The 12,420-nt window shown below is 49.8% G+C and overlaps 1 protein-coding gene across 2 annotated transcripts in view; it reads right to left on the bottom strand.

Moving 5' to 3' along the window:
• DNAH7 (dynein axonemal heavy chain 7) overlaps positions 1-12,420 on the bottom strand; it is a 1,158,398-nt gene that overhangs the window by 73,096 nt on the left and 1,072,882 nt on the right. For both annotated transcript variants that reach the window (XM_069225862.1, XM_069225863.1), the window contains one exon: positions 5,575-5,752. In XM_069225862.1, the coding sequence (XP_069081963.1) occupies positions 5,575-5,752 (178 nt within the window). The remainder of the gene's footprint in view (positions 1-5,574; positions 5,753-12,420) is intronic.

Raw genomic sequence — 12,420 nt, 5'->3', positions numbered from 1 at the left:
CCATCTTGGTTAGGCTTCAAATCATGCCCCTCAAACCACATTCTTATTTTAACTGGAAACATGTTGATGCAGTTTACCACCGTAATGACTTGGGAGTAGGGAAGGAAGGAGAGTTCAGAATCAAAAAGTGCTCCTACATTTCTTAACTTTGATCAGGAAGATAGAGGAATTTTGAGACATTGTCACCAGGCTAAGGGTAATGAATGGGACACAGATTTACTAAGAATTCACACAACGTGGTGCAGCAAGGCAAGTTGCTGGGCTGTGATGCGTGAATGGGAGAGAGCTGAAAAGTGCCATAGTTACAAAGATATGGCGCTCTTCAGCTCTATTCCATCGATGGTCCAGTTATGGCTGCCTAGCACCAATGCAAGCACCCATGCACCATAGTATAAGGGTGCCTGCATTACAGGCAGGATTGTTTTTATGCAGGAAGGGTCTGCTTTCTGCACCACAGTAATCCTTAGAGGCATTTTCCCTTTTCTTCATGTGCTGCAGAATGCATGACACATGGAAAGAGGAAATAATGAGAAGAAATAAAGATATCTGTCTTTGTTGCGCTTCACTGGGGAAGGTGTAGCATTTTAACACATTCTCAGGTTTACTGGCTTTTGTACATTTTTGAATGTGGCAAAGTCCATGGGTGGATGCATGCTTCGCCCGTGGAACGCTTCCCAAGTTGAAATGTAAGGTAAGGCAGCACATACAGCTGCATTGTGTTACATTTCTTTGCAAAGACATGCAAGACAGCACATATTATCCTGTGCATACCTTTCTAAATATTACTGAAGCCTTTGCATTTTCCTTGCATCGCCTTCCATGATGCAAGTTCAATGAAAAGGCTTGATAAACTCAGGCCTAGATTTTTTGCCTTTCTTTATCAGGATTTCAGCTTTGGCTTTATTCATGCAAATTAATTTCTCCTTCATCCAGTGAACACATAGTCCAGACATGAGCCAATATTGTTTATGTTCACTGTAGGAAGTTGGCTCTGTATATACTATCTCAAAGTGAGAGATAGTGTGCACAGAGTCCACGGGTTCCCCTTAGAGGTTGATTGTGTCAAAATTAGATAATACTAATGCTCTATTTTGTGGTAGTGCAGTCAAGCAGTAGGCTTATAAGAGGGTAGTGTTAAGCATTTGTTGTATATACACAGGCAATAAATAAGAACACACACTCAAAGACTTACCTCCAGGCCAATAGGTTTTTATATAGAAAAATATTCTTTCTTAATTTATTTTAGAACCACAAGATTCAGAATTCAAGTACGTACATAAACCGCAAGATACTTGGCATAGATAAATATGGAACTTTGAATTAAATAGTAATGTACACAGTTTTGGCAAAAATGGCACTAAGCTATTTTAGAAGTGGACACTGCAAAAATCAACAGTTCTTGGGGGAGGTAAGTACACGTTAGATTATCAGGTAAGTAAAGCACTTACAAGTTCAGTCTCTGGGGCATAGGCAGTCCTCTGTTGGGGCTTCAAGGAAACCCCAAACACCCAGCAACACAGGGCCAGTCAGTTGCAGAGGTCAAAGTAGGGCCTAAATAACAAAGGCGCCAATGGAGACTAGGGGTGCTCCGGTTCAAGTCTGCTGGCAGGTAAGTACCTGCGTCCTGGGGAGCAGACCAGTGGGGGGGGGGGGTTGTAAAGCACTGGGAGGGGTCACAAAAAGCACACAAAATACACCCTCAGCGGCACAGGGGTGGCGGAGTGCAGTGTGCAAAGTAGGTGTTGGGTTTTGCGTTGAAAGCAATTGAGGGACCCGGGGCTCACTCTGGCGATGCAGGCTGGGCACAGGGAGGTTTCTCGGGCCAGCCACCGACCGGGTAACGATGAGGGCCGCCTGCTGGTCACTCCCGCACCGGTAGTTAATTTCTCTCTGGCCTGGGGGCTGCTGTGCAGTGCATCTTCTAGGCGTCGGGTTCTTTGTACCAGGCAGTCGCGGTCAGGAGAAGCCTCTGGATTCCCTCTGCAGGCATCGCCGTGGGGGTGCAGGGGGGTCGTCTCTGGGTGTCCACATCGTGGGAGTCGCCTGAGGGTTCTTGCTGCAGTTTTGGTTTTTCTGGACACAAGCCTGTGGCGTCGGGTGCAGAGTGTTGGGGATTAAGGCTGGAGTCCCTTTAAAGATGGTTTCTTCTTGGTGCTTTGGACAGAGCCGCTGTCCACTGGAGTTTCTTGGTCCTTTGGGTTTGCAGGGCAGTCCTCTGAATCGGCAGAGGTCGCTGGTCCCACTTGATGCATTGCTGTTACAGGTTCTTTGAATCTGGAGACAGGCCGGTAGGGCTGGGGCCAAAGCAATTGTCATCTCTGCTGGGTTTTCAGGTCAGCAGTCCTTCTTCTGGTTAGGTCATCAGGAATCTGATTTCCTGGGTTCATGGTCACCCCTAAATACTCAATTTAGGGGTGTGTTTAGGGCTGGAGGGCAGTAGCCGATGGCTACAGTCCCTGGGGGTGGCTACACCTTCCTTGTGCCTCCTCCCTGTGGGGAGAGGGACACATCCCTAATCCTATTGTGGGAATCCTCCAAAGTGAGATGGAGGATTTCCTAAGGCAGGGGTCACCTCAGCTCAGGAGACCTTCAGGGCTTTCCTGGCTGGAGGGTGACTCCTCCTTGTTTTTCTCATTGTCTCCTCCGGACGTGCTGCCAAAAGTGGGGTCTGTATCCGGAGGGCGGGCATCTCCACTAGCTGGAGTGCCCTGGGGTGCTGTAACACCATGCTTCAGCCTTTGAGGCTCACCACCAGGTGTTACAGTTCCTGCATGGGGAGCACCTCCACCCAGTACGGGCTTTGTTCCTGGACACAGAGTGACAAAGGCACTCACCCCATGTGGCCAGAAACCTGTCTGGATGTGGCAGGCTGGCAGGAACTGGTCAGCCTAGCACTAGTAGTTGGGCTGGTATACAGGGGGCATCTCTAAGATGCCCTCTGTGTGCATTTCTCAATAGATGCCACACTTGCATCAGTGTGGATTTATTGTGCTGAGAAGTTTGATACCCAACTTCCCAGTATTCAGTGTAGCCATTATGGAACTGTGGAGTCAATGTTTGACAAACTCCAAGACCATATACTCTTTATGGCTACCTTGCACTTACAATGTCTAAGAAGTGGCTTGGACACTGTAGGGGCATAGTGCTCATGGAGCTATGCCCTCACCTGTAGTATAGTGCACCCTGCCTTAGGGCTGTAAGGCCTGCTAGAGGGGTGACTTACTTATGCCACATGCAGTGGGTTATGGGCATGGCATGAGGGGAGTGCCATGTCGACTTAGTCTTTTTCTCCCCACCAGCACACACAAGCTGTGAGGCACTGTGCATGTGCTGAGTGAGGGGTCCCCAGGGTGGCATAATACATGCTGCAGCCCTTAGAGACCTTCCCCTGGCTACAGGGCCTTTGATACCAGGGGTACCATTTACAAGGGACTTATCTGTGTGCCAGGTCTGTGCCAATTGTGGGAACAAAAGTACAGTTAGGGGAAAGAACACTGATGCTGGGGCCTGGTTAGCAGGATCCCAACACACTTCTCAGTCAAGTCAGCATCAATATCAGGCAGAAAGAGTGGGGGGGAAGGTAACTGCAACAAGGAGCCATTTTCCTACAAATGTACAATGTGGCCAAATGCTATTCTTACGGTATCCATAACATTGGAAGGCTGAAGAAGGAAAAAAAGGCACTGGAGACAGTTGTATCACCGCTATTTTAGATAACATTTCGAGCGCTTGAAAATTGAGCCTTTAAACTGAGCAGAGGCTGCTGTAGCTGAATATAATAACTCTTTCCAGAGGAGGGTACACGTAGCCGTTGCTACAAAGTACTCAGCAGAGAATGGTTCCATATAATAAATATGATGATTCCTTCCCACTAAAGCATCTTGACATGCCTATGCTACATTTTCTGCAGACTTTGAAAACGGATGACGTTGATCGTGCCATGGAGGGACAACCCCATAAAAAAAGACAAAGGGGTCAGCACATGCTTGCAGTCATAGAGATAGTACCACATCCAAACATTTCTGCCAGTTTCACTATGTCACAGCTCTGTTTTGCATCAACTGTACTGTTTGGTACCGGTGCCAGGTACTGAAAAGATCTCTTGGATAATTTCTAGGACACATCAGGTATGATGGATAGGACATATATTTATTAAGTTCTATGGAATTTTCTGTATATTTTTCATTGACTCTCGCAACAAAAGTATCTCGGTGTTTTATTATCTCTTTCAGTGTTTAATTTGTAAGTAAAAAGGTGCTGGTGCCCAAAGCCCTCCTCTTAAACATGGGGTTGCTGCATTTAAATGTGCGAGCACTGAATTGTGAGGCAGCTAATCCTGATACCATCTCGGGCCTCTTCAATCATTTAAAGACACTTCCTGCACCTTCAGCTCACACTTGCAGCTTTCTCCCATTGTGGCGCTTTTACTTTTTTCTCCTCCTCCGTCTCTCCCGTGAGTCTTTTGCTCACGGCAAATGCTTGAGGCAGAAGAATAAGCCCCGCCCCTCAAAAATAAGTGCCGGTGCTCAGCACCGGAAACAATAAGCACAAATTAAGCACAGATCTCTTTACTTTCCGCACTTGCTGGGTATAAAGCCGTCTCTGTTTTACGATGCATGTATAATCTATATATTGCTGATATAACATCCAAGCAGCAGCTGCAGCGAGTAACACACGGAGAAACTGGAATTTATTTGCCCAGCCTCCACGCTCTATGTGTTCCCCTGAAGCAATCTCAATATACTCCTAAGTAGAACCCGAGAAATAGTTTCTCTAACAAACACATTTTCACACTTAAATGTTCATCCCTTTAGACCGATTAGATTATTAAGTATGTTTCTTCTGCTAGGTTCGCCAGTGCAGTGCGGCCAGACCAGTCCCCATAGCTGTAATGAAATAAAGATTGTGAAATTTGGGGAAAATACATGAAGCAATAGCCGATCAATGCAATCTTTCAGGAACAATTCCAGCGTATTCGGAAAGGTGCTTAATCAAGCCTGTCTACAAAAAGGAATCATGAGAAGATCCATGCAATTATCAACAAGCTGCTCCATGATGCTGGGAAACTATTTGCTAAGAGGTTATTTTAACATTTGGAGGCACGGGTTGATGAAACGGGTATCATTCCCATGGAACAATCAGGTTTTCGAACTGATTTCTCCTGTTTATACACCATCGGTGTATTCAATTCGATATTAAACAAATATGTTAAAACAAGTAAGCGGTCTTTATTGATTTTTCTACTGCATTTGACCCAGTAGATAGACGGACAATGTAGAAGAAATTAAGAGCCCTTAATATTCTTACTCTGCTAAATGAATTACCGACTCCAGCCTTATTAGTTGATGTTAATATGCTTGGACAAATAATTACTGATGCTATTTTGTCCTCCTGCAGAGGGCTAAAATAATTTTATAAATACAAAATCAAATGTCATTGATTCTTAAAAAGATGTGTTTGCTTGCACAAACTCTGAAGTAATGCCAAGCCATACATAATTACTGCTTTATGACCATTCCAGCAATTGGCCCTTAAATATTTTGTTGGGAATGTTAATCAAATGTGTACGCTTACCATCTTCAGGGTCCTGCTTATATTCTTTGTCATCAAGTACTTCATAGTCGAATCCAAGGAGGTCAATGGGAATGGTGAATTTTCGGGCAAAGTTTTGCTGTGCACCAGTTAAGAACGCCTGAGTAAAAAAAAATCCTGAAATCCAAAATACAGGCGGGTTTCCATTCTCATACCAGTCCTGCAATGTAGAGAAAAGAAAACATATTTGCAATACTTCGAAGATTTAGTAGCCCTTGAAACTTAAAGAACACGTTACTTACCTTCAGTAACGAATTATCTGGTAGAGACTCTATCTAGCTGCAGATTCCTTACCTTAGAATTTCCTGGCGTCAGCTTCAAATCCGTAATTTTTCTACTGAGCAGTACCCTGTGCACGCGGTTGGGTGGCGTAGTTCAGATCCGCGTGTGTTGTCCAGCTCCGCATGGCGTCGTTAGCTTTGTTGGAGCCGTCTGTGATGTTACGGTTGTCTATGAGCTGACCCCTCCCCCCCCTCCTACCTCTTATGGCGGCCGCTGCGCGACTGCGCAGCGGGCGCGCGCAGCGGGCACGCCGCTGGCGCGCCAGATGCAAGCCCGTCCGCGCCTGGCCCGCGCCCAGCGCCACGACCCCTGGTCCCCAGCTCCCCCAAGCCCCGCTGATCCGCTACGACCCCACCACCCTCCACGCCCTCAACCCAGGGCGCTCCAAAACCTGCTTCCTAGCTCACCCCAAACGCACCCATGGACCCTTCGCCTGCAACTCCTGCAAACGCATCTTCCACCACGCAACTACCACGACCACAAGCCCACGCGCCATCAACCACCTCAAGTGCATCCTGATCAACGCTCGTTCCGTCCACAAGCACGCCGTTGAACTTTGGGACCTCCTGGACTCCACAGCCCCGGACGTCGCCTTCATCACGGAGACATGGATGAACGCCTCCTCTGCTCCAGACATCGCTACCGCCATCCCCGAAGGCTACAAGATCTCCAGAAAAGACCGCACCAACCAAGTAGGAGGAGGTGTCGCCATCATCTTCAAAGACTCCATCAGCGTCACCACCTCCACCGAAGACCCCCCCCTCGCCGCTGAACACCTGCATTTTCAGATTCGCACCGACCCAAGGACCACCCTCAGAGGATCCCTCGTCTACCGTCCTCCCGGACCTCGCGCCTCTTTCAGCGACGCCATCGCCGACTTCATCTCCCCGAACGCCCTCGCCTCACCGGACTACATCCTCCTAGGCGACCTCAACTTCCATCTGGAACAAAACAACGACCCCAACACCACCACCCTGCTCGACAACCTCGCCAACCTCGGCCTCAAACAACTGGTGAACACCGCCACCCACATCGCCGGACACACGCTCGACCCTATCTTCTCCGCCAGCAAACACGTCTTCTTCAGCCACACCTCTGCCCTACACTGGACCGACCACAGCTGCGTCCACTTCACATTCCGACACGAGACCTCCCACCTCCGCACTCAACCCATCCCTCATCGACAGTGGAACAAGATCCCTGAAGAGCAACTCTTCTCCGCTCTCGCCGCCAACCAACCCACCCTCACCACCGACCCCAACGACGCAGCTCTCAACCTCACAAACTGGATCTCCAACTGCGCTGACAACCTTGCTCCCCTCAAACGCACGCATCGACAGACCAACACCAAAAAACCTCTCTGGTTCTCTGACACCCTCAAAGAATCAAAGAAAACTTGTCGTGCCCTTGAGAAGGCCTGGCGCAAGGACCACACCGCTGACAACATGACCGCCCTCAAGAACGCTACACGCGAACACCACCACCTGATCCGCACTGCCAAAAGGAACTTTTTCACCGACAGACTAGACAAAAACAGCCACAACAGCAGAGAACTCTTCAGCATCGTCAAAGAGTTCTCCAACCCCAGCGCCAGCGCCAACGCCGTCACGCCCTCACAGGATTTGTGCGAATCCCTCGCCACTTTCTTCCATCGCAAGATCAGCGACCTCCACGACAGCTTCGGACACCAGACCCAACCATACACCACTGAACCCGCTTCCCCGGACATCACCCTCAACAACTGGACCCACATCAACACGGAAGAAACCAAATCCATCATGAACTCTATCCACTCCGGCGCCCCTTCGGACCCCTGCCCGCACTTCATCTTTAACAAAGCCGACGACATCATCGCCCCGCACCTCCAGACCGTCATCAACTCTTCTTTTTCTTCTGCTACCTTCCCCGAATGCTGGAAGCACGCTGAAGTCAACGCCCTACTAAAGAAACCTACGGCTGACCCAAGCGACCTGAAAAACTTCCGCCCCATCTCTCTTCTACCTTTCCCAGCCAAGGTAATAGAAAAGACCGTCAACAAACAGCTGACCACCTTCCTGGAAGACAACAACCTGCTCGACCCTTCACAAACCGGATTCCGAACCAACCACAGCACGGAAACCGCCCTCATCTCAGTCACAGACGACATCAGAACCCTGATGGACAACGGTGAAACAGTCGCCCTCATTCTCCTCGACCTCTCGGCTGCCTTTGACACCGTCTGTCACCGCACCCTAATCACCCGCCTACGCTCCACCGGGATCCAAGGCCAGGCCCTGGACTGGATCGCCTCCTTCCTCGCTAACCGCTCCCAAAGAGTTTACCTCCCTCCGTTTCGCTCAGAACCCACCAAGATCATCTGCGGCGTACCTCAAGGCTCATCGCTCAGCCCGACACTCTTCAATGTCTACATGAGCCCCCTCGCCGACATCGTACGCAAGCACGACATCATCATCACCTCCTACGCCGACGACACCCAACTTGTACTCTCCCTCACCAAGGACCCCGCCAGCGCCAAGACCAACCTAGAAGAGGGTATGAAGGACGTCGCAGATTGGATGAGGCTCAGCCGCCTAAAGCTGAACTCTGAAAAAACGGAAGTCCTCATCCTCGGCAACACCCCGTCCGCCTGGGACGACTCCTGGTGGCCCACGGCCCTCGGCACCGCACCGACCCCCGCAGACCACGCCCGCAACCTCGGCTTCATCTTGGACCCTCTTCTCACCATGACCAAGCAAGTCAACGCCGTGTCCTCCGCCTGCTTCCTCACTCTCCGCATGCTCCGCAAGATCTTCCGCTGGATCCCCGCCGACACCAGAAAAACCGTGACCCACGCCCTTGTCACGAGTCGCCTGGACTACGGCAACACCCTCTACGCCGGGACCACCGCCAAACTCCAAAACCGCCTGCAACGCATCCAAAACGCCTCGGCCCGCCTCATCCTCGACGTACCCCGCTACAGCCACATCTCCGCACACCTGAGACACCTGCATTGGCTCCCAGTCAGCAAAAGGATCACCTTCCGTCTTCTCACCCACGCACACAAAGCCCTCCACAACAAGGGACCGGAATACCTCAACAGATGCCTCAGCTTCTACGTCCCCACCCGCCCCCTCCGCTCCGCTGGCCTCGCACTTGCTGCCGTCCCTCGCACCCGCCGCTCCACGGCGGGTGGGAGATCCTTCTCCTTCCTGGCGGCCAAGACCTGGAACTCCCTCCCCACCAGCCTCAGGACCACCCAGGACCACTCCGCTTTCCGGAGACTCCTAAAGACTTGGCTGTTCGAGCAGCGATAACCCCCCCTTTCCCCCCTAGCGCCTTGAGACCCGCACGGGTGAGTAGCGCGCTTTATAAATGTTAATGATTTGATTTGATTTGATCTATATAGACATGTGTACGTGTACGTCAGTTCTTTTTCCACAACCTTCCACGCCAGAAGCGCAAAGTCATGGAAGAACCACAGTATTTAGTTTTTTCACTTGATTGCTTGAAGAAAAAGACATGACCTTAGGAAAGGTAAAAATACCAAACCATATATATATATATATATATATATATATATATATATATATATATACATATATACATATATACACACACATCTCCACAGTGCAGGGAGGCTTGGGTGGGTGTAAGGAATCTGCAGCTGCTAGAGTCTCTACCAGATAAATTTGTTACTGAAGGTAACTTGTTCATCTGACAGAGACTTCTAGCGGCAGATTCCTTACCTTAGAATAGATACCCAAGCTATAACTCCTGGTGGTGGGTCAAGTGGATATATTTCACACAAGGAAGTCCTGCAGAACCGAGCGGGCAAAATGCCCCTCTCTCCTCACCTGGCTATCCAGGCAGTAGTGTCTTGCAAACGTGTGCAACAAAGCCCACGTTGCAGCTTGGCAGATGTCAAGAACCGGCACACCACAAGCTAATGCAGTGGTAGCAGCTTTTCCTCGGGTAGAGTGAGCCATCAAACCCTCCGGAGGCTGCTTCTTGGCCAAAGTGTAGCAAATCTTTATACAGAGAACGACCCAGCACGAAATGGACCATTTCTGTACTGCCCGACCCTTCTTTGCACCAACGTTTCCCACAAAGAGTTGGTCGTCCACCTGGAACTCTTTTGTGCGGTCAAGGTCGGACGATAACCCTCTTTTTTGGGTCCAGCCGATGGAGACGCTCCTCTTCATTAGAGGGATGCGGTAGCGCAAAGAAGGTGGGCAGGGTGATATTTTGACCCAGATGGAAACGGATCACCACCTTGAGGAGGAAAGAGACACAAGTTCTGAGGACTACTTTATCAGGCTATATTGTGAGATACGGTGGTTTAGATGATAAAGCCTGCAGCTCACTCACTCTCCTGGCAGATGTAATTGCCACCAAAAAGGCTGTTTTGATAGTGATCAGCCAGCGAGGACAGTTATGTAAGGGCTCAAAAGGAGCACAGTTTAGGAAAGTAAGAACAAGAATAAGATCCCACTGGGGCATGAAAAAAGGCACAGGTGGAAACATATGCACAAGCCCTTTTAAAAATCTTTGTATGATGGGAGATTTAAACAAAGATGGTTGATCAGGCAAGCGTAGAAAAAAAGATAAGGCAGCAAGATAGCCCTTGAGGGTCCCTAAGGAGGAACCCTGTTGGGCGAGAGATAAAATAAACAAAAGGATATTAGACAGAGAAGAAGAAAGAGGATCAATAGACCTCTCTGTACAATATGAAACAAAACGTTTCCACCAGCAGGCGTAAATCTTCTTAGTAGAGGGACGCCTGACTGCCAGAATGACATCACAGACTTCGGAAGGGAGGTCGTAAACCATCAACTGTTGCTGCTCAACCACCAGGCATGAAGCTGAAAGGTTGACTGGTTTGGTTGCAGTGCTTAATTTGTAAATAAAAATGTGCCGGTGCTCAGAGCCCTCCTCTTAAACACACGGCTGCTGCAATTAAATTTGCGAGCATAGGATACAGAGGGAGCGCAATCCTGAAGCCATCTTGGGCCTCTTCAATCGATTTAAAGCCACCCCTGCCCCTTCAGCTCACCTTTGCAGCTTTCTCTTTTCTCCCTCTGTGATGCTTTTTCGTTTTCTCTCCCTCCATCTTTCCCATATGTGTCTTTTGCTCGCAGCAAATGCTTGGGGCAGAAGAATAAGCGCCGGCCCTCACAAATAAGTGCGGGTGCTCAGCACCGGAAACAACAAGCACAAACTAAGCACTGTTCGGTTGAAGAACCTTCCCCTGTTCCTGTGACAGAAGATCCTCCCGAAGAGTAAACTTGATTGGAGGACTGATGCTCATTTTGAGAAGCTCTGGATACAGGACTCTCTGTACCCAATCCGGAGCCTCTAGGATTACTTGGGCTCGGTCAATTTGATTTTCTTGAGAACTTTGGGCAGAAGTGGTATTCGCGGAAAGGCCTGAACTCCACTCATGACGAAAAGCGTCGCCTGGCGATAGCCGCCTTGGAAACTCCAACATGCAAAACTGCTGACATTGCGTGTTTTCTACGGAGGCGAGCAGATCTAACCAAGGTTGTCTCCACTACTGAAAGAGTCCTTGCACCACCTCCAGATGGAGATACCATTCGTGATCCGGTAAGCATTGTCGGCTGAGTTTTTCCATCCTGGAACCACCAGGGTTATGCCCTGCTGTTCCAGCCATGTCCAGAGATACAGAGCCTCTTACCAAAGGGTCCATGACTCCACACCGCCCTGCTTGCTGCAGTACCACAGTGTGGTGGTGTTGGCCGTGAACACCTGCACTACCTTCCCTTTCACAACAGGAAGAAATGCCTTTAATGCTAGTTGGATTGCCTGAAGCTCCAACAAGTTGATATGGAGCCCAGATTCCGACAGAGACCCCTGATCTCCACCTCACTCAGATGGCCGCACCATCCCAGAAGTGACGCATCTGTCACTACTGTGAGATCTGGCTGAGGAAGGGAGAGTAGTCTGCCTTTGACCCAATCACAGTTCACTAACCACCACTGCAGATCCTTTGCAGTCCCCTCCGAGATCTGAGCCACGTTGGTAAGATTTCCCTGATGCTGTGCCCACTGGAATTTCAGGTCCCACTGCAGAGCTCTCATATGCCATCTGGCATGCTTGACTAACAGGACGCAGGAAGCCATGAGTCCCAACAGCCTCAGAGTCTGTCTCACCGAAATCCAGGATAGAGGCCGAAACATCCTTGAACCTCTCAAGCGCGGAGTTTGCCTTCTCACCAAAAAGGCGAGAGCCATCAAAGGGCATGTCCATCAAACTTGACTGGACATCCCCTGAAAAGCCAGTTGAACGTAGCCAGGCATGGCGACGTAGGGCCACTGTCAATGCAATCGCTCTACCCACACCTGATAGTACACTTGGCTGCATCCCTCCCACCCTTGACAGCCTGGGAGAGAGCTTCCCGTACACCCTCCGGGACCTAGGGCAGTGGATGCTTGGACCACCAAGCTCTCCGGGGTGGGGTATTGTGTGAGGAAACTAGGGTCATTTGGAGCAGGTCTATGGTGGCGGCCGACTGTCGTATTCACAGGAGCCCCTGTGCTGGGTTTGGAC

Source organism: Pleurodeles waltl, chromosome 3_1 (genome assembly GCF_031143425.1).
Source record: "Pleurodeles waltl isolate 20211129_DDA chromosome 3_1, aPleWal1.hap1.20221129, whole genome shotgun sequence".
In the NCBI taxonomy this organism is placed as follows: Eukaryota; Metazoa; Chordata; class Amphibia; order Caudata; family Salamandridae; genus Pleurodeles; species Pleurodeles waltl.
Note: the sequence above shows the minus strand (reverse complement) of the source record. Positions and strands in the feature narration are given on the sequence as shown.